Source organism: Notamacropus eugenii, chromosome 1 (assembly GCF_028372415.1).
Source record: "Notamacropus eugenii isolate mMacEug1 chromosome 1, mMacEug1.pri_v2, whole genome shotgun sequence".
In the NCBI taxonomy this organism is placed as follows: Eukaryota; Metazoa; Chordata; class Mammalia; order Diprotodontia; family Macropodidae; genus Notamacropus; species Notamacropus eugenii.
The window spans coordinates 618280029-618302501 of NC_092872.1; the positions used below are offsets into that span (position 1 = coordinate 618280029).

General features: G+C 41.2%; 1 protein-coding gene across 3 annotated transcripts in view; it reads right to left on the reverse strand.

Moving 5' to 3' along the window:
- Positions 1–21683, reverse strand: part of IKBKB (inhibitor of nuclear factor kappa B kinase subunit beta) — an 80850-nt gene extending 59167 nt beyond the window's left edge. For 2 of the 3 annotated variants that reach the window (XM_072635060.1, XM_072635058.1), the window contains exons 1-5: positions 21489–21683; positions 20689–20806; positions 11278–11372; positions 8006–8123; positions 648–717 (exon numbers count right to left, since the gene is read on the reverse strand). In XM_072635060.1, the coding sequence (XP_072491161.1) occupies positions 648–717; positions 8006–8123; positions 11278–11372; positions 20689–20793 (388 nt within the window). In that variant the 5' untranslated portion in view covers positions 20794–20806; positions 21489–21683. The remainder of the gene's footprint in view (positions 1–647; positions 718–8005; positions 8124–11277; positions 11373–20688; positions 20807–21488) is intronic. The other variant, XM_072635059.1, reaches the window with a different exon arrangement.
- Between the last annotated feature and the right edge of the window lie 790 nt (positions 21684–22473).

Below are 22473 nucleotides of genomic sequence, written 5' to 3' on the forward strand. Positions count from 1 at the left end.
GAGAAGTTGGAACTCAAAGTGTTAGGAACAACTGTTGAGTATTGTTCTTGCAACTAGGAAATAGAAATACAGGTAATGGGGTATAGAAAGTTTTCTTGCCCTACAGGACAAAAGAGAAGATGGGGATAAGGGAAGGGAGGGATGTTAGAAGAGGGGGCTGATTGGTGATAGGGACAATTAGAATGCTCGGTGTTTTGGGGTGGGGGGCGGGGAGAAATGGGGAGAAACTTTGGAACCCAAAATTTTGTGGAAATGAATGTTGAAAACTTAAATAAATAAGTTTTTAAAAAAAGGAAAAAAAGGCTATACAAAGGTCATTTTTCCTAACCTTACTTTTTTGAAAGAGAAAGAATTTATTGCAAGGGAATAAAATGAAAGCTTGGGCTATCTTTGGCCCTTCCAGGAAAAGAGGGAGTGGAGCTATTTTAATGGGAAAGGAAATCAGTTTTTCACTTAGACAAGAAAGAGGAGAAATCTATTTGAGTTTGGCACTTGTCTAACTGACTGGCCTCGCTTCCCTTCTCCCTTTCTCTCTGTGAGGATAAAATGTGCTGAGATGGTTCCTCAGTTCCCCTGGGAGCTTGGAGCTGACCCACACAACACCCTTCTCAATCCAACAACCTGACACACCCTGGAATCTAATTTACCAATGTCAGAAAGCAGAGTGAGGACAGCTTCTTCTCGGAGGCCACAGCAATTCTCAAACTGGTTCAGGTACTGTCAGGATTTCAAAGGGAAAAAAAAAAAGTCAGACTCTACTAGTCTTTTACAAATAGCAGCAAATTGCCTGAAAGCTCCCTGTAGCTCCGTACCAGGCTCCACCCCTGCGCGGGATGAACAGCCTTGATTCCAAAGGCTCAATGCCCTGGCTACAGTCATTGACTCCCTAGAGCATGATTGCTTTCTTAGGAAATGGGCTGTATCTAAATGTAACATCATACGGGCTCTTTGGTAACAACTCCATGGACCACAGCATGGTATGCTGGAAAGGACACTGGATTTGGAGGTGTGGGGCCTGGATGAGAAGCCTGTTTCTTCACTTATCTGTGTAACTTTGGACAGGTCATTTAAGTTCCTAGCCTTAGTTTCCTTAATTATAAAAGAAGGAAGTTGGATTAGATGACCTCAAAGACTTCTTCCATCTCTAAATCGATAAGCCTATAAAATCCTTCTTCCTGATCTTTTCAGGGTTGCCTTTGGTATTTATTCCAACTTGATTTTAAATCTGGATAAAGTCTTTAATTTAAGGAGCAGAGGACACCCAGAAAATATAAACTGCCCAGGCTTTACATAGCCTCAGGGATGGTCCCATCTTTGGTTTATTATACTCCTCTACACAGGAGTTTATCACTATGTCTTCCATCAAAAGAGGATACATTTTGGAGAGTGAGTACCATTCTCCACCCCTAGCACACCCCCAGCACATTTTAGGTGGAGGTAAAAGAAAGCAAAGCCACTGTTAATCAGCTCAACCCCTGAATGGCTATAAATCTGGATGTGGGGGAAGGGAATAACCATGTATATAGCACCTATGTGCTGGCACTGTGCTCATTAAGCTCTTTACAATTATTATCTTGTTGGATTTGCACAACTCTGGGAGGTAGGTGCTATTGTTATCCCTGTTTACAGATGAGGAAACTGAGGCAAACAAAGGTTAAGTGACTTGCCCAGGGTCACACAACTAATAAGAGTCTAAGGTTGGATTTGAACTCATAACTTCCTGACTCCAGGCCCAGAGTTCTATCCGTTGCATCACCTATAGCACTGGACTTGGAATTGGAATGTCTAAAAACCACATTTTTTTTAGCAGAGGGAGGTAGTGTAGTAGTGAATAGAACACTGGATAGGGACTCAGAAAGATCTGAGTTCAAAACCTTCCTCAAGATACTAGCTGTGTAGTTCTTGGCCAATCATTGAATTTCTCTGAACCTCTTTTGTAAAATCAGGATAATAAGAAGACCCACCTTACAGGGTTGTTGTGAGGAGCAAATGAGATAATTATGTAAAGGGCCTGCAAACCATAAAGTGGTATATTCTACATGTCATTGTTTTCAGTCATGTTTGCCTCTTTGTGACAACATCTGGGGTTTTCTTGACAAAGATACTGGAGTGGTTTGTCATTTCCTTCTCCAGCTCATTTTACAGATGAAGAAACTGAGGCAAACAGAGTTAAGTGACTTGTCACACAGCTAGGAAGTGTTTGAGGCTGGATTTGAATAAGAAGATGAGTCTTCCCGACTCTAGGCATGGCACTCTATCCACTGGGCTTCCTATGGGCTTCCTTCAAGTACCAGAAAAAATTCCCCTTTCTGCAAAAGACTTTCCCAATCCCTCCTAATTGTTGGGCCCTCTGAGGTTCATTTTCTCTAATTTAGCTTGTTTTGTACATAGCTGTGTATATGTTTTTCTCCCCATTAAACAGTTACCTCCTTGAGGGCAAGGAAAGTCTTTTGTCCTTCTTTGTATCCTCCAGGACTTAACACAGTGCCTGACGTACAGTAGGTATGTAGTAAATGCTTTCTGACTGTCAAAAGTTCCCCCTCTGCCACACTCTGACTGTGTGATTCTGGACAAGTCACACAGAATGTCTTAGTGCTATAGGCCTGGGGTGAGCAAACAACAGACAACTGCCTGAGGACTTTACAAAGACGGGTCTGATTTGGCTGGGGGCTTCTGCCCTGGGCATCTCTTTAAAATGATAAATTTCAGAGACTGCATCAGTCTGAATTGGAAAAGGGAGTTTCTCCCATATCAGTGAACAGGTCCAATCTCTGTTTCTATCATTATTGTTGTTATAAGTTACATGACTATGGGAACCTCACTTAAAAGCCTCCAGGTTTTGGGCTATAAAAGAGGATATCGTTGTCCTCCATCCCTCCCTCCCTCACAGGGTTGTCCTGAAGAAAGTACTTTGTTAGTGATAAGGGTGGTGTCAAGGGAGCTACATGTCCCACCAGGCCAGGAAAGCTTTTAGGGATATCTTTTGATTCATGTGTAAATTGGAGTGAGGCAGAGTTGCATGAAGTTGCCAGCCTCATTCTCTCCTCCAGAGTCATCGCAGTTCAGTGGCAGGACAGAGTCAGGAGGACTGGTGATTAGTATGGACCTAGAGACAGACTGGATCTCTGCACATCCTCAAGGAATGACCTAGCTAACTTCATAGTCTCATCACAAAGTTGGCCTCAGTGGGGTGAATTTTTCTGCCCAGCAACACTCCCAGGTCATCCTCTAAGTTATAGAGGGGTCAAAATCTTCCCCAGAGCAGATCTACACCAAGGAAATGACACATCCCCAATGTGACAAGTGCTGACTTCTTTCAGTCACCTTCCAGTGACCACACTGCAGGGAGCTCCCATCTCTCTGTGCTCAGTTACATGGCCTGCCTAGGATTCTGAGGGGACCCAGGCCTGGAAGATGTAGTCAGACTGAGCTGCAGACCACAGTCCTGGGCCTTCCCTGCTACCCCAGCTCTGAAGGAGGCTTCTAACTCCTGCTACAATTCACCTCTTCTAAGAATGTCTTAGATTGCACAGGGTGAAAAGCACCCATTGAAAACTAACCTAGCCTCATGGAGAGATGATGGAGAGAACTTATCAAGGAGCTAAAGTCCCTAAGAGGCAAGGGGACAGGCCTCCTTACATGCAGACCAACTGTGGAAGAGCACCAGTCCTGGGTCAGAAGAAATGAATTCAAATCACACTAGCTGTATGAATCTGAGCAAGTCACTTAACCTTTCTGGGCCTCAGTTTCCTCATCTGTTGAATAAGGATAAGGACATATTAAGAGGATAGTTTTTTTCTTTTTTAAAATAAATCTGAAAGTGCTATGTAAATGTGAGTTATTATTTGGAGAGGCAGTGCTATTGAGGAAAGATCTCTCTCATTTACCACCATCAGGATTTTTTTGAAATCACCTCTCTGGACCACAGTAGCTTCCTCATCTCTTTTGCTATCTGAGCCAAGGTTTAGTTTGAAGGGGAAGGGAAAAAGCATTTATACAATGCCTACTACGCGCCCGGCGCTATGCTAAATGCTTTACGAATATTATCTCATTTGATTTATTATTTTTGGCAAACTGCTTGAGAGACTGACAGATCAAATGTAGATCAGGGAACACTCCTACTAGTTCCCCGCAGAGGAAGGAGAGAATGGACAGCTCTGACTTCTGCCTCCTCCTTGACACACACAGATGTTGTTAACAGTGTTTAAGGGAAGGGCAGAAGCATATATTAATTGCCTAAGGCAATTCATTATTTTTTATTATATGGTTTTATTAGTATTTTAGTGCATTTTCTCAGAAAGCTAATAGATATCTGTGCAGATTAATTCAGGCATTTACACTTCTTTACATGTTAGCCAGGACTGTTTATCTACTTATTCAGAGGTAAAGGACTGGTTTGGTGATTTTTTGCTTTGTTTTTTTTTTAATGTTGTTTTAACTGAAAGTTATGTAAAAATGAAAGAAGCTGCCTCATTGACAAACTGCTAAGAGATCGACAGATCACATGTAGATCAGGGGAAGCTCATACTAGTTCTCCAAAGAGGAATGAGCGCATGGGCAGCTCTGGCTTCTGCCTACCCCTTGACATACACAGGTGGTGTAAGTCAGGGCTTACGGGAAGGGCAGAGGTATTTGTTAATTGCCTATTGGCACTGTGTTAAAAGCTTTACAAATATTATCTCATTTGATAAACAAACAGGATCCCCTGCTATTCCCAAAATACAAGAATGACGTCAAAAGAGGTCATTCTCTGGTACTGAAGCCAATCAGAATCAACAAAAATGGATGAATGGCCATTTATACAGGTCACTTCACTCTTCAGAGACTATACGGTGTAGTAGAGTTAAGAGTCAGGTGACCTCAATTTGAATTCCAGCTTGGTTACTATTATTACTTGTATGACTGTGGGCAAATCTTTTAACGTCTTGGGGTCCTCCATCTCTTTATCTGTACAATGACAGAGCTGGACTAACTGGATGTTAAAACTAAATCTTAGGTGTAGATCTCTGATCCTGCAGTCCCACCTTTAAGGGAAGTCGACTGGAAGACATGTGAAAATAAATAAGATTCTGTTTTTGCCCTCAAGGAACTTATAATCTAATAATAAGAGGCTAGTTGGCTTCTGAGTCCCTTCCGTCTCTAAGTCTATACTCCTAATGCTGAACTTAGAGCAAAGAACTTCAGAGTCCTGGGTCCTAAGTTTGAAGGCCAGCTCTGCCACTTAGAACAACCCATGTGATCTTTTTTGACCTTGTACGGACAGTCCTTTTACCCCTCCGGGCCTCAGTTTCTTTACTTTTAAAATGAGGTCATTGGACTAGATGACCTCTAAATTGCTTTCCAGAACCAGATCTATAATCCCATGAAATGATTCATAATTCTCAGTAAGGCACTCTGGGGTACTGCCCTGAATGAAGGGAAGGCATCAATTTAAAATGGGATTAATGGAAGATAAGCTGGGATCTTGGAAAGAGTAATGTATGTCGTGAGGAAGTGTGGTGTTCTTGGCGACTGATAAGGAACACTGAAAAAAAAAAAGAGTTATACATAATACCACTTGGCCAGCGTGGTTTCAGGAATGTCCAGAGGAAGAGGTGCCATAATTCAGAACAACCAACTCTATCCCTGGAGACAGAAATAGTCTAAAGGGCAAAGTGTCTCTACCAGGGATATCCTCCACTACGTTTGAGCAAGTTGGCTTGTTCCAAGGACTTATTCACCAAGAAGAGTCTGGGCAAAAGACAATGATGAGTACTCATATCCTTGTAAATGGACCAGCTGGCATTCTAGTTTACCCAATGGTATCTTATGAGTCTAGTGAGCAGAATTCAGCTTGAGGACCTGATTAATCTTGGGTAAATGGATAAAACTCACTTTCTGAACCTGCATATGTGATGACAACACTTAGAACTTGGGATAACCCCAGCCAGGGGCAGTGGGCCATGAAACCGACTGTGAGCCACGCACTCTCTCTTTAATACTGCCTTCTGATTGGTAAACTCTCATCCGAGAATCAGTAGGTCATAGAGGATATAATGTAGGAACTAGATCTAAGAAGATCTGAATTCAAATCCTGCCTTTGACACTTACTAATTGTGTGACCTAGTCAATCTGTTTGTCTTGATTTCTTCATCTATAAAATGGGGAGGTAATAGTATCATCTATCTCCTAGGACTTCTGTGAGGATAAAATGAGATAGTTTTGGCAGAGTATCTTGTAAACCTTAAAGCGCTATATACATATGACAATAATAGCTGGCATTTAAATAGAACCTACTATGTGCCAAGCATTGTGATAAAGACTGTAGAAGTATTATCTCATTTAATCCTTACAGTAACTCTGGGCGGTAGGTGCCTAGTTATCCCCATTGTACAGAGGAGAAAACTGAGGCGCAGGGGTTAAGAGTGACTTACTTGAAGTCACATAGCTAGTAAGTGCTTGAGGTTGAATTCGAACTCAGATCTTCCTAATGCCAGGCCCAACATTCTATCCACTGTGTCCCCTTGCTGCCTATGAGTTATTATTATTATTGAAACAGGGGCAAGTATTTTCCCTAATTTCCATATTTCCTCCTTTCAGTCATTCCTGCCCAACAGTACAAGACTAACCCTCCTAAAGAGGCCATTGTCACCATGTCAGTCCCTTGCCCAGTTTCTCCCTACTGTCTACCATGTTAGGTGTAAGGTCCCCTCTGGCTCAGTTTCAGGGTTTTCTAAAGTCTGATAGTGTTCCAATCCAAACTGATTTCTCACTACTCCTCAACATATGCTCTCCACTCCACCAACCTTCCCAAAAGCCAAACAACCCAACCCTCAACAAACCAGTTCTTTTTATAAAAAGCATGTCTATACTCAGAACTTTTTCAAATGTTAGCAAAATAGGAGGAAAAAACCCCAAACACACACTACTATCAGATTCCCTGATTTCCCATGGGCTCTTCCTATCTTATCATGCCAGGGACAGCGCTCATATCCTGCTGTGACACACAGTACCCTTCCAGTGCCCACCTCCCACGAGTGGAGTAAGTGAGTTGGAGAAATAAAACCAAATAGGGAAGCTTCTTTCGAAAAAGGAAAAAAAGTTCCTGTGGGATTGACTGACGAAATAGACGAATGAATAACATTGTGTCCCTGGAAGGAGACATACAGACAGAATAAAGGGCAGAGTACACCCCCCCTCCCTTCTCCAATTAAAGCCCATCCTAGAGCTTTACATGGTAGGACTTCAGTGAGATTTAGACTAATGGGGAAAATTACGTTCAGGGAAATGCTGATAACACTGGTAATAACATCTACCTTTCATAACAGTTTTTACTTTTCAAAATGTGTTTATCTTATCAGAACATCTCATATTTGTATTTATCTGATCTTTACAACTACCCTGTGAATAGTCTGGTGAGATGTTATTGTCCTTTCACAGATGAAGAAAGAGACAGAGAACTCTATCACACAGCAAGTCCATGGTGGAGGCCAGAAACAGAAGGAGCAGCGGTTTTGGGGACTCTTACTCGTGTCTTTCCCCTTCCCCCACCTCACACTGCAAACTTCTCATTAGCCTTTTTGGGTCTGAGAAGAAAATAAATCTCCTGATGTGGCCAGGTTGTGTCTCTGAAAATCAAATAGGGAAGAACCAACAAGAAGTCAATAAAAGAAGACCTTTCCCTAACATTTATTGGCCATTCATTGGCTCCAATCAAGACCAGCACTGCTGGCTGGCGGTCCTCATCTCAACTGAGAAGCAGGACCCATAGAAATCACTTTCTCATCCTTGTTGTACAACTTCCTGATAAAGACCTGTAAGAGCAATCTTACATCACCACCAAGCTGGAAACTGGGCAGTGCCCAGGAACACTCGAGAAGTGAATGAAATCACGGTGGAATCTTCCTGCCTATTCTGAGTTTCCTCATTTTGAAAACTAAAAGTCCTCTTCCTAATCCTCTCAAATAAACAGGTCCCAAACCCCTCCCACTCCAGATGAGTTAGAGGCCCAATGCAGGTACTTTACCTTTCTGAGGTCTCCACCCTGGCAATATTCCATAGCCAGCAGGGGAAGGTCATTGGGTGCCAGCTTTTGCATCCCTTCTGGGACATCCCGGGCAGCCACTACATTAGGATGGTTGAGTCTGAGAAGGAGAGAGCCAGTGTATTATCTCTATATAGCAATATCTCATCATTTTTATTATTTGATTGTAAGTTCCTTGAGGTCAGGAATAGAATTTTATTTTTCTATGCCTCCCAATGGACTGCCTTTTAAAGTAAGACCATGAGATCACAGATTTAGACCTCGAATAAATCTTAGTGTCTAATCTAGTGCAACTCTCTCATTTTACTGAGAAGGGAACTGAGTCTAAAAAGATTGTGTTCAAGGTCACAGGTTGGCACAAAGTAGATCCTTAATAAATGCTTATTCCCTTCCCCTAATCTAGAACAGGCCTGGTGTCAGGAAGAACTAAGTTCCACTTCAGCCTCAGACACTTACTAGCTCCATGGCCCTGGATATGTTACGCTGCCTGCCTCAGTTTCCTCATTGTCAAAAAGAGGATATTAATAACACCTCCCTCCCTCATGGGGTGTTGTGATCATCAAATGAGAAAATACTGTAAAATACTATGTGGATAGAATGCTGGGCCTGGAGTCAGGAAGACTCATCTTCTTGAGTTGAAATCTGGCCACAGAGACTTACTAGCTGTGTGACCCTGGGCAAGTCCCTTACCCCTGTGTGTCTCATTTTCCTTAGGTAGAAAATGAGCTGGAGAAGGAAATGGCAAATCACTCTAGTATCTTAACAAGAAAACCGCAAATGGGGTCACAAAGAAAAGGGCATGACTGAAAACAACAAAATATAAGTACTACTTCTTAGGTCACTTACACTTCCTGAGTCTGTTTCCTCATCTGTAAAATAAGGATGATTAATAATATTTACACTCCCTAGGTCTACATCACAGGGTTAATTTGAGGATAGTGTCTTGTATACCTTAAAATGCTATATAAATGTAATTTGTTTTTAGCTGTTTTCACCTTAATTCAGCAAGCAATTACTAAAGTGCCTAGTACGCAAATATTACTACGATAGTCAAAATGATACAAAAATAAATGAGATATGGTCCTCACAGAAGGTAAGTAGGACTCTGGCTAAATAAACACTTCAGCCCCAAAATAACTAGAAACCTAAAGATGCTATTTATAGGAACAACAAAAGAAGAAAATATATAGATATGAGATTTCTGTAGCCTAGTGAAATGATGAAGATATTTAATTCATCTCAGTTGATGGGTTGGAGACGGGATTCTTTTTTTTTTTTTTTTTTGTATCCAAATCACACAGGAGTCTTTTTTTCTCTCTCTGTCTTTCTGGGAATGTTTTATTAGGGGTAATCTTTAGCATTATCTTATCTTTATCCGAGTGTAAACGGCAATTGTTATATATACCACTAGCTGGCTTTGAGGGAGGCCTCCTGTCCTGTCTGACTAGCTTTCTCAGCCAGCTTTCCTCTGTCCTTGTCCCTTTTGAGATGATCAATGGACCCTATTTCCAGAGTGGTACTATTAACATTGTTGTTACCTAAAGGTGATTTTTATGAGTAATGATATGGTATTCAAGGACTTTGATCCTTTTCTGTATATATATATGTATGTGTGTGGATACACACACACACCACACACATACACACATATATATATATACACTCACATGTATATTTTATATAGACTGATATACATGTATCTATATGTACATATGCATACATACACATAAAGTCTTGTTATATGGGAAAGGATCAATCTGTTTCTGAACATTTGCTGAATTTTTCTTAATTCTCAGAAGGAAGAATTCTAACTAGTGAGAGTAGGAGGGTGGAAGGTAGAGGTGGTTTTCATCTTGATATAAAAAAATTTCATATTCACAAGAGGTGTCTAAGAGTTAAATGGACTGCTTTATGAGGTAGTGAGTTCTCCATCTCTGAAGATGTATACAAGTAGATGCTGGATGACTACTTGGTGATGTTCTAGAGCATTCTTGCCTAGATGGGTTAGACTAGACAATCTCTAAAGTCCCTTCCAATTTGGGGGTTCTATGACTGGGTGAAACAGGGGAGATAAAAACACATCAGGAATGTCTATTTCAATAAGGAAAATTATAAATGCTGGAGAAGATGTGGGAAAACTGGAATACTAATGCATTGTTAATGGAGTTTTGAACTGATCTAACCTTTCTAGAGAACAATTTGGAACTATGCCCAAAGGGCTATAAAAATGTGCATAGCCTTTGACCCAGCAATATCACTTCTAGGGCTGTATCCCACAGAGATCAGAAAAATGGGAAAATGACTCACATCTACAAAAATATTTATAGCAACACTTTTTGTGTTGGCCAAGAACTAGAAATTGAGGAGATGCCTATCAATTGGGGAATGGCTGAACAAGTTGTGGAATATAGAATATTATTGTGATCTAAGAAATGATGAGCAGGTGGACTTCAGGAAAACCTAGAAAGACTTACATGAACTGATGCTGAGTGAAGTGAGTAAAACCAGGAGAACTTTATACACAGTTACAGCCACATTGTTTGATGATTGACTTTGATACACTTAGCTATTCTCAGCAATGCAAGGACCTAAAACAACTCCAAAAGACTCCTGATGGAAAACATCATCCACATCCAGAGAAAGAAATATGGAGTCTGAATTCAGATCAAACTATTTGCTCTCTTTTTTTGTTTCGTTTTTTTTCTCATGGTTCTGCCCATTTGTTCTCATTCTTCTGTACCACATATCTAATGTGAAAATGTATTTAATAAGAATGTATATGTAGAGCCTGTATCAGATTGCACACTGTGAAGGGAAATGGAGAAAATTGAAAACTTGTGGAAGTGAATGTTGAAAACTAAAAATAAATAAATTTTTAAAAAAAGAATGATTATTTCCATGTATTTTTGGCAAAGGGGATGAATGGCCAGCTTTGAGTCAGGAAGACTCATATATAGAGACCATACAAAAGTCACTTAACTAATCAAAATAACTCTGCTTCAGATAACTTTCTAAACTATAAAACTGTAAGATACAGAGTCGCTCATCTTTACCAGTGAAGGCAGCCTATGGAATACATATGCATATCTGTCCCCCACATCCCCACCTGTTAACCAATTAAATCATAGATTCAGACCTTGGGATACTCTTACTCTAGATCTGAGTTACTTCTTCCATTTTCAGGTCTTGGTGTCCTCATTATCCCTAAGCTTTAGGAGACCCCCTTTGATGAGGCAGGATCCCCAGAACCTCACCTTCTCATGATCTGTATTTCTAGGCACCACCTCTCTCGATTCCGAAGACTTAGCTCTTGTCGACATTGTTTGATGGCGATCTGCTCTCCTGTTTCCTGAAAGATCAGTTTGTGCAGAAAGAGTAAGAGAGTACTGAATGGACAGTGGAGTACTCCCTAACCTGGAATGACCCCTAGCCCTTACCCTTAGCTACATCCTATCCAGTCTTCAGGGACCAGGTCAAGTCCCAACCCCTTTAGAAGGCCATTTTCCACTCCTCCAACTTGTTTTCCTCTGCTTTTTTCCCAAATTCTATTGAGTCATAATCAGTATCATACAGTTGAGCATCTAAATATTCTTTGTCATATGTATGTTATTTTTTCTGTCAATTCAGCTTCACAGGTAACTTCCTGAGGGTAGAAATCATGTTTTGTATTCACAGAATCTTAAAGGTGGAAGGGATCTTGGGGATGTCTAATCCAATCAGTACTTGAACCATCTCACCACTCCCTGACCTACCATATTAACACAGCACCGTGGCTAACGTGTTAGATCTAATGCCAAAAAACCTGAATTCAAATCCTGCCTTTGGCAGTTATATCCGTGTTACCATAGACAATTCACTTAATCTGTGCCTCAGTTTCCTTATTTGTAAAATGGGAATAATAACACCAATGATAGCTAGAATTCATATAGCACTTTAAGAACTGCAGATCACTTTACAACTATCATCTCATTTTATCCTCACAACCACCTTGGGATTTAAGTGCCATTATAATTCCCATTTACAGTTGAGGAAACCGAGGCTAACTTAAGTCTCCACAGTCTTGTGGAGGTTCACGCAGCTCCTACATATTCCAGATTTGAATTTGACTTTAGGTCTGTTGCTTTATCTACTGAGCCACACAGCTTCCTTCTACCATAAGGTGTCTAAAGCATTGTATAAATGTCAGCTGGGATCTCTTGTCAGTTAATCAGTAAGAGGCAAAGTGATTTGGGTTTAAGGCACGATCTTTGAGAAAGAAATGTAGCCTGTAAACACCAAGATATCTTGTGACATTTCAGGAAGGAAGGCAAAGGAAAGAACCATACTGATGTGGTTTAGGGGTTCAGGGACTCCAAAATATCAAGGTACAGGGCGGAGTCATCTGGAAAGATTCAGGGACTCAAGCAATCAGTCTTCCAGTCAAGTGGCAAAAAATTCATTGCAATGCTATAAGAGAAGGTGGAGCTCCCTAGAGAATTTGAAACTTAATGGGGGTGATACTAAAGCTTATACAGAAAAAGTTCAGCAAGTGGTATGCCAAGTATGCCAATTAGATGGTAGCATAGTTTTTGTACCTTGGCCACAGGCATCATTCATTACTGTCAGTGGGGAGGAACTTGTTAGGGCTGTGGTTTGGGTCTACTACGTCAGTAACAAGATAGCTTTGGGAGTTGACCTCTGGATTGCATATAGTAACTGTGGGAATCAGTACATGATAGTTCTGCTGGTACAAGGTTGTCCTGCTCATACAAGGGAAATTCTACAGAGGTCAGCTTGTTCTTGTAACAGGGAGAGATAGTTTGCCTCACTGAGGTCCACTCATGAGTTATTGTCAGAGATAGGGTCTTTGGATTGGGGAGAGATAGGGTCCTAGGGCTGGGTCCAAGCACAAGCACCCCATCAATACTGGCCATCTTAGTCCCCAGTTCCTACAGTACAGACAGTTCCTACTACTCAAGAGTTGTCTTTTGTCCTTCTTTCTTCCACTCGGTCATTGTTTGGGCCTAGACTGACTCAGAGTGAATATAAATAGGAATTGTTTCTGTTTTGCCCAGAAACCCTGAGGGTCTTTCCCTCTCAGTTTCTTCTTCTTCTTTTTTTTTTTTTCTGGACTAGTTTAAAGAGGCCATTCTTGGTCTCATTTTTTTTTAACGTAGCCATAATCACTGATTGGGTATTGCCTCAGTCAAACTGAGACCTGCTAAAGACCTTAGTTTTAAAAGGCCAAGGTCTCCCACTGCATCTGGGGCCATCTCCAGTATAGCTGGCCAATGGACCCAGATGTCTCCAGAGGAGAAAGTGAGGCTGGTGACTTTGCACAGCCCTCCCTCACTTAAATCCAATTCACTTGTATGTCATGGCATCACTTCCCCCAAGTCATGGTATTCTTGGAAAACAAAGGACAAACCAAAACAACAAATGTCAACTGTTATTGTTACATCAGACAAGTGGTCATCCCACTTTTCTTGAGGAACTGTAGTAAGGGGTACCCCTGAGTTCTTGAAGCAGCCCATGACACCCTGGGATACTTCTAATTATCAGGAAGTTCTTCCTATATCAAGCCTGAATTTGTTCCTCTGAAATTTCTATCCATTCTTCCTGGTCCTATCTTCTGGGCTAAAACGAATGCGTCTAATCCCTCTTCCATAGGACAATCCTTCAGGTGCTTGAAGGAAGCTATCATGTCTCTCCGAAGTAAGCTTCTCCCCCCAAGGCTAAATAGATCCATTTGTTTCAACAGATACTTATAGGCAGCTATGAGTTCAAATCCAGCCTCAGACACTTATTAGCTGTGTGACCCAGAGCACAATACTTCAAAACTCTGAAACTAAATTTCTTCATCTGCAAAATGGGGATAATAGCAGTCCCTACCTCCCAGAGTGGTTGTAAAGGCCAAATGAGGCTACATATGTGAAGTGCTTTGCAAAACTTAAGGCTCTGTATAAATGCTAACTGTTACATAGAAGTAGCAGCAAATTATTGGGTACAATAATGTATTAGGTTAATAATATAATAATAAACATTTCATGAATTATTACTGTTATTACTTACCGTTATTTATTACATGTAATAAATTACATGTTATTATTATTGCCCTTTACCACCCAGATTGTCAACTCAGGACACTCTCAAGCTTATCAACTTTCTTCCTCAAACATGGGGCTGACAATTGATAAATGGTCAAAGGATATGAACAGGCAGTTTTCAGAGGAAGAAATTAAAGCTATCTATAGTCATATGGGAGAATGCTACAAATCACTATTGATTAGAGAGATGCAAATCAAAGCAACTCTGAGGTACCACCTCACAGCTATCAGATTGGCTAACATGACAAAATAGGAAGATGATAAATGCTGGAGAAGATATGGGAGAGTTGGAACACTAATTCATTGTTTGTGGAGCTGGGAGCTGATCCAACCATTTTGGAGAGCAATTCGGAACTATGCCCAAAGGGCTACAAAAATGTGCATACCCTTTGACCCAGCAATAGCGCTTCTAGGACTGCATCCCAAAGAGATCATAAAAATGGGAAAAGGGCCCACATGTACATATTTATGGCAGCTCTTTTTGTGGTGGCCAAGAACTGGAAATTGAGGGAATGCCCATCAATTGGGGAATGGCTGAACAAGTGGTGGTATATGAATGTAATGGAATACTATTGTGCAATAAGAAATGATGAGCAGGCAGACTTCAGAAGAACCTGGAAAGACTTATATGAACTGATGCTGAGTGAAATGAGCAGACCTGGAGAACATAATACACAGTGACAGTCACGGTGTGCAAGGACTGTTTCTGATAGACTTAGCCCTTCAGCAATGCAAGGACCTAAAACATTCCCAGTGGACTCTTGAGGCAAAATGTCATCCACATCCAGAGAAAGAACTATGGAATCAGAACACAGAATGAAGTAGACTATTTTCTCTTGTATTGTGTATCTTGTATTATGTATATATTCTCTTGTATCATGATTTCTCCCATTTGTTTTAATTCTTCTATGCAACGTGACTAATGTGAAAATGTGTTTAATAAGAATGTAAGAATGGAACACAAATAAGATTGCATGCTCTCTTGGGGAGGGGGGGTGAAGGGAAGGGGAGAAAATTTAAAACTTAGGGAAGTGATTGTTGAAAACTGAAAACAAATAAATTAATTAAATTTTTAAAAAATGTGGAGCAGAAAGCTGAACACAATATTCCTTCTACCTACTGAGATTCTTTTCATTATTATATATCCTATATTATATTTTGTATGTATATAACACATTATAGTCTATTTTATATTTATACATTCCATTTGTATTATTTTACGTAAAATATATCATGTTTATAAATTCTATATTTATGAAATCTTTTATATTACATTATTTGTATATTTATATATTTAATGTTTATATTATTGTAAAATATTAATATAGCATGTGTTGCATAAATACTATATGAACAAAATGAAAATTTTATATTTATATTATAATCTCAAACCACATGTTGGTATTATGTATACCTCTCAGGTTTAGGTTGGAAAAGTATGTCCTCTATAACTTTAGAGGACCAATGTAGTACGGAGAAGAGTTTTGGATGTGGAATCAGGAGAGATTTTGCTCTTTTCTTGGCTATGACATTTGCTATCTCTGTGACCTTGGACAAATCAAATAGCTCTGGACTTATATCCTCATCTGTAAGATGGAGATTAAAATACTTGTAATATCTCAGAGGGTTGTTGTAGAAAACCCCTTTTCAATTCAACATTTATAAAGTGCCTATTAATTATGAGTAGGTAAAATTCTATGTAAAATGTGTTATTATTATTTATCCATATTCAGGTTATTGATAAAAATGTTATAAAAACACAAGGCCAAGAAGAGGTCCCCCACTAATGACTGCACTTTGGGTCTAGTCATTCAAAACACTTCTGAAACCACCTCACAATACTATTATCCAGTCCATATCTCTCCATCTAGTCCACAAGATGGGCTAGAAATTTGATGGAAAAACTTGAGAAATTTTGTCAAATGTTTTACAAAAATCTAGGCCAACTAAGGTCCCAGTGTTCCCGGGACTTGCCAGTCTAGTAACACAATGGCATGATCTGCTCTTGGCAGTGTGTAATTACTGGGTCCTTCCGCAGATGTTCCTTAATCATTCTTTTAATAACTGGTTCCAGAATTTTACCAGGAATCAAAGTCAAGTTCAGTGGCCTGTGGTCTGCAGACTCCACTTTCTTCCCTATGATGACATATGCTGTCATATCAGGGATTCTTAATCTGGGGACCACAGATCTCCAAAATGTCCAAGGATGGATTTCAGGGAATCCATGACTTTGATTAGGAAAACATACATTTTTAATTTTATTAAACTCTAACTGAGATTGTAGCATTTCCTCCAATTATTTTAAAACATTATTCTAAGAAGAGGTCTTCTTCAGAATGCAAAAAGAGGTTAAGAATCCCTGTTTTACAAGGTCCTCCAGGACCTCTCCTATTCTCCATGTTTCAAAGATCACTGATACTAGCCCAGTAATGACCTCCGCCAAGTCTTAACATGGGAACCATGTAAGAGGCCCGTGACTGTTAAGCAGTTTTAATTGAGGTGGTCCAGACCTGTGATGGAGGGACAAAGCTGGAAGTCATCATCCATTTGGTGGCCCTGAAATTTCTAGTGCTGTTGCTGACCATCACTTGGCTCTGGTGGTCTGACTCCTCAAAGTCAGCAATGTACTTTCTTATTATCTCCCCATTTATTTGGGGTTCAATGCCCTATCTGTCATTTTTGTCCTCTCCTTTCCAGTCCATACTGGTGCTAGACTTAGTGAAGACACCCAATCAGTTTAACCCAATGCAGTTCAATATTCTGTTTTTTGCTCAAACAATCCACCAGCCTCAGGCTCTACATGCAAGAGGCCTGTGTCCTCTTATTGTTATACAGTCCCACTCTGAGAACTTTTTGGGGGGTTTTCTTGGCAAAGATACTGGAATGGTTTGCCATTTCCTTATCCAGTTCATATTACAAATGAACAAACTGAGGCAAACTGGGTCAAGTGACTTGTCCAAGGTCACACAGCTAGTAAGAGTATGAAGCTAGATTTGAATTAGGTCTTCCTGACTCCAGACCTGGAACTCTATGTACTGTATCACCTATCTGGCCTCTCTTAGCTGTTTTAATTCAGATGGTCAAGCCCTGTGACAGAGTGACAATGCTGGGCATCTTATCTTCCATTTAGCGGACCTTAATTTCCTGGTGGTACTCTGGGCCATCGCTACTATTTTATCCCATAAGATTTTTAGGAACTGCCACTGACAGCATTTTCCCAATGTAAAAAAAAAAAATACTTATATTGTTTTGTATTTTTATTTGTTTCATTCTCATTCTCCAGTTTTTGGGGCTGTTTCTGAGATTGCTTTAATGATGAAAGGTCCCCCAGAAAATTTTTAGGAACCAGTCTCCAATGAGTGGGATGTAGTGAGAACCTGGGCTTATTTTTGGAGTTACTGCAGATGTAGTATGACCATATCCAGTCTTCTTTGTCCCTTGGCTCAGTCCCACTTGCATTGTAGGCCTAGGAGTTTGAATTATATGTAATAGGATTGGCTCAGGAGAAGGTAAGTGACCAGAATAATTTTCTGGAGCTTTAACTACATAGGGGGTGCTTCCTTCAGTTCCTGACTACAGAAAGGGAATTGTGCTTTATACCCTTTATAATTCTTGAATCATGCATTTTAAAGTTTCAGTGATTAAAGTAGTTTTAATTGGATTTTATGATTCATGAGTACCTACTGCATTTAAAATAAAACCCCCAAAACTTGAACCTCCTGGACTAAGCCAAGTTTAGGCTTAGCCAACAATGTTTAAAGCTTATTTCAAAACCATTGGTGATTCGGTTGGAAGCACTGATCCTAATGCTTTGCTCCAGGATCATAGAGTACTGATCCCTCTCACCTCACCTCACAATGGTTCCCAGCAGACCTTAAATAATTCTCCAACATCTCAAGCAGTGTGGTGTAGTGGAAAGAGCACAGGATTTGAAGTCAGAGGCTTAAATCCTGCCTACTCACTAGCTCTGAGCTCTGTTACCTTGACTTTGACATCTCTCTCTGGGCCTCAGTTTCCTCATCTGCAAAATGAGGAGGCTGGGCTAGATCTTTTCAGGTTCCTTTCCAGGTTGACTTAGACCTGTCCTTATGACTGTCCTTTGGAGGACAGCTTTATCTTTAGGTCAAGGAAAGAGAGGATAGAGTTGCTTCTAAAAGGAAGCTTCCTCATGGTGACTCAGGGATGAGTCCTTCTGTTGAGGATGCCCTCAGTGGAAGCTATAGCCTAAGCTCTGGCCTTTAGTCAAGAAAACTCAGTCTCTTGTTACTGTAGCACCCACACAAGTGGTTGAGGGTAACAGGGCACACCCAGAAAGCAGAGCCAACTGGAGTGTGTGTGGTGGGCAAGTGGTATTCTGCAGGAATAACTTAATAGTAGTGTGCAGGTCAGATTCCAAATACACACACACACATACACAGACATCCCTACCCCACGGACTTTGTCTTTATGCCCATGGTTGGGTCAAAACCAAAACCCCCTTTGTGGCTATGGAGCAATGTTATTTAGACTGTGTGGGCACTCAGAGCAGAGACAGCAGGTGGAGACCATTTCAGACTGGGTATGATAGAATGCTGGAACACTTGCATGGAAATTATCTCCTCTCTTCTCCTATTCTCTTTCTCTTTCTGTCCTTCCTTCTTCCTTTCTCCTTTCTACTCTCCCTCTTCTCCTTTTCCTTCCCTTGACTACCTTCTTTCCTTTTTTTTTTAAAGCAAAAGTAACTGCCTTTGACTAAGCTGAGAAGGGATCTGTTATGGAGGATGGTGCAAGACAAGGATCCCTGAACTCTGGATAACAAATTTTGGGTCCTGGTGCTACCATATAAAGAGGCAACTGATGGATCAGTGGATAAAGCACTGGGCCTGGAGTCAAGATGATCTGAAATCAAATCTGGCCTTAGACACTTACTAGTTGTGTGACCTTAGTCAAGTCATTTAACCTCTGTTTGCCTTAATCCACTGAAGAAGGAAATGGCAAACTGCTCCAGTATCTTTGCCAAGAAAACCCCATGGCCAGCTCTGGCTAGCGATGAGATGGTCCACAGGATCATGAAGAGTCAGGCATGATTCAACAATAAGAATACTACCGTATAAAACCCCTCTAGTCATTTGATCTTAGGCAAAAAATTTAAACCTGTAAAATGAGCATCATAACACTCACAAAACCTGAGAGTTAGCACGGCACAGTGGATAGAGAGAAGGCCTCTAAGTCCAAAGATCGAGGTTCAAGTCCCATCTTTTACACAAATGGGTCATGAGATCCTGGGCAAGTCATTTCATCCCTGTCCCAGGCAATTCTCTAATGTGCACATCTATATAGGTATAGGATGTTTCCTTATTGATATTATCATAAACCAATAAAATCAAAGCTTTGGTAAAAAAAATGCTTGTAATTTCGACTTCATAGGGTTGTGGTGAGGAAAAGACTTTGTATGCTACAAGGCACTACAGAAATGGAAGTGATAGGTCCCTGTGACAGTCAAGGAGTCTAGATTCTGTACGTTTTATTTATTCACTCTCTTTATAAGAATATCACCCTTTATCAACATCTCGGGTTAAATATTTTGTATTGACTTATCCTTGTCCCCATCATATCTCTAAAATAGAATGTGAACTCCTTCAAAGCAGAGACTGTTTAGTTTTTTTATCCACAGCCTGCAGTACAGTGCCTTTCCTATAGTAGGTACTTAATAAATATTTATTGAATTTAATGTTCTAAAGTAGGAATAATTTGGTGACCCTAAGAGGGGGCATTGTACTTAATGCTAGACCATAGGGTGGGTGGAGCGATTTGAGTGAGTTTGAGGTAGTCTTTTTTTCCAGCAGGTCCTTTCAGGTATAGGACTGGCTAGTACTCCTGACTCTCCACCAGGAATGAGAGCTTCTCTCCTAAGCAACCGACTCCAAAGCTGTTTGTATTTAACCTCCAAATACCCAGGAAGAGTCCTGTCCACTTGGAATTGAGAAGGCCTGGTGTACTTTAACATTTAGAGTTGCATAATCATGGGTCATGACTGTCCAGTCAAGAGCCTCAGAGGCAAACAAACCAACAGTGATGTGACCCATCATTTCAGCCAGATTCCTGATTATGGTGAAGAACTTGCGGAACTTTCTGGTGTGGAATAACCTTAGGGAAATTGGGGTTTTTGGTAGGATTTTGTCAGGACATTAGTTTGTTGTTTATAATGAAATCCAGGTGCTGGATAAGCTCCTTGAGGTCAGGGATTTTCACTTTTTCCTTGTTTCCCTTGCACATAGTCAGGTTTATTTGATAAATGACAGTTGATTGACTAGGCAGGTAACATGTCCAAGGTTTCTCCAACAGGCAGGCTAGAGAAGATTAGCAAATCTGAGGAACCTACTCTGATCCAGGTTCTTTCTGCCTCTTTGGCTCTTCTCTCCAAATGAGACCACCCTACCACCAAGACCCAAATCAAAACCCAGAACATGGTGGGATAGGCACACCTAGATCAAACAGAAGGAATCTCACTAGAGCCACTTGGGAAGTGAAGTGTGAAATGCACTAACCCCCCTCACCTCATGACTGTTCTTTCCCAGGGTAGAAAGAGGTCCTACCTACCTCATTGTGCCACCGGATGACATTTCCAAATCCCCCAGTTCCAAGCCGTTCTTTCATTTCCCAGGACCCACAAGTCTGCATTTGAAGAGAAGGTGGCCAGCTCATTCTGAAGTTACTGCTGTGGGAATTCAGAGGAGGATCAGAGGAAGAAAAACAAGACCCCTTGGAGAGATGGAATGGGACAGAGGATTCTTGCCTTTGGGTGTGAGTGAGAAGGAAAAAGTGTGTTTTTATTTTCTTTTAAAAAAGAAACTCTTCTCTAACAAGTTCTTCAACACCTCTCCTACCTCTGTTACTCAAAGAGATCCCTTGATTGCCAAAGGAATCCCCCTAAGGTGCCATTTAAGACTCCCTTCCTCTACTTTCCCTGGATAAAAAATTTGAAAGTCAATTTTTTACTTCCTGGGAAATCACATACGCCTTTATATGGTATGGAGAGCCTATGAATGAATCCTCCTTCCCCACCATGCCAAACCACGCACTTCAAATGGATCAGTGGGGGAACCTACACCAGCTGTATTTTCTCTCTTTAGGCTTTACAGCAATCTCCCGGATTTTAACACTCACCAACCAGGAACAAAACAGAGTGGGTGGGCAAAGCAAACTTCCAGAACTCAGTAGAAATTTGTTTCCAAACCTCCAGGAAAGGACAAACAAGATTGATTATCTCCCTGGATGTCAGGAGTAGTGACCAAGGAGAGGGACAAGAAAGAGGTCACAGCTGGTCCCACCTTAAGCCACCTGTCTCAGCTCAGGGTCCCGGGGGTTGGGGGGTGGGGAGAAGTAAGGGGTGAACTCACCTGCCTGGTGGTTGGGGAAGGGGGAGGCGGCCCTTGCCAGGGCAGGGAACAGGGAGGGAGGCGGAGACCACCTGTAGGGACTTAGGTCGGTGGGTGCCCCCCCAGACCACATCAGGGTTCAGGGACCTGGATTAGACAGCCTGCCTGCTAGCTCTAGACTTCCTCAAACACTTCCTGCTCTGATGTCAGCGGGCCACATGGCGGGGGACGGGCAGGCTCTTAAAGGGGCCACAGGGACCCGAGGAAGCCTTCAGCTCCGGGCTTCTAGTGTTCTAGACTGGACATCCTATGCATCCCTCCAACCCACCTGACTCTTCCAACAGTGGACCCCAGCTCCCAGGATTTCTCAGGAAGATGTGTATTGTTCTAAAAATTAAAACTAAAAACCCAAAATCCGAGGGTGTATATTGGGGGGACAAAGGGGAAGGACGGTCCTTTCTCAGTATACTCTGGTACCAAATCCCAGCACCCCCAAGCAGGGAATGAATGCAACAAGCCCCAGGCCCTTTCTTAGACAAATGAAACTGACTAGCAGCAGGTTCTGGGAATGGAGGCACTGATGGGGATTTCCTCAGCCTTCCCACAGCTGGGAGGGCTCTTTCTGTTTCCTCTGACACTGCATGAGGTGGAATTTTTTCTGGGTCCCTGCTTAGGGTGGATTGGCTGATGATTTACAAGAATTTGCCATTACCACAGTGTCATCCCCCTTAGAAGTCAGTTATCCCTCCCTTCTTGAGGCTCTCTTCCTTTTATCTGGAAGGATCAGTCACAGTTAAGCCCCATTCCAAAGGAAATTGCCACCGTGCCAAAACTAAGAAAGAAAGATAAATTCAAAAGAGTCCTGGAGGAAAAGTCAGAGAAGATAGGTCTGATTGAGTCAGTTCCTTTACTCTTCTGCAATAGCTGGATGGCTTGAACAAATCAGTTCCCCTCTCTGAGGTTCAGTGATCTATTTCTTCTTTTAAAAAATGACAGGGTTGATCTA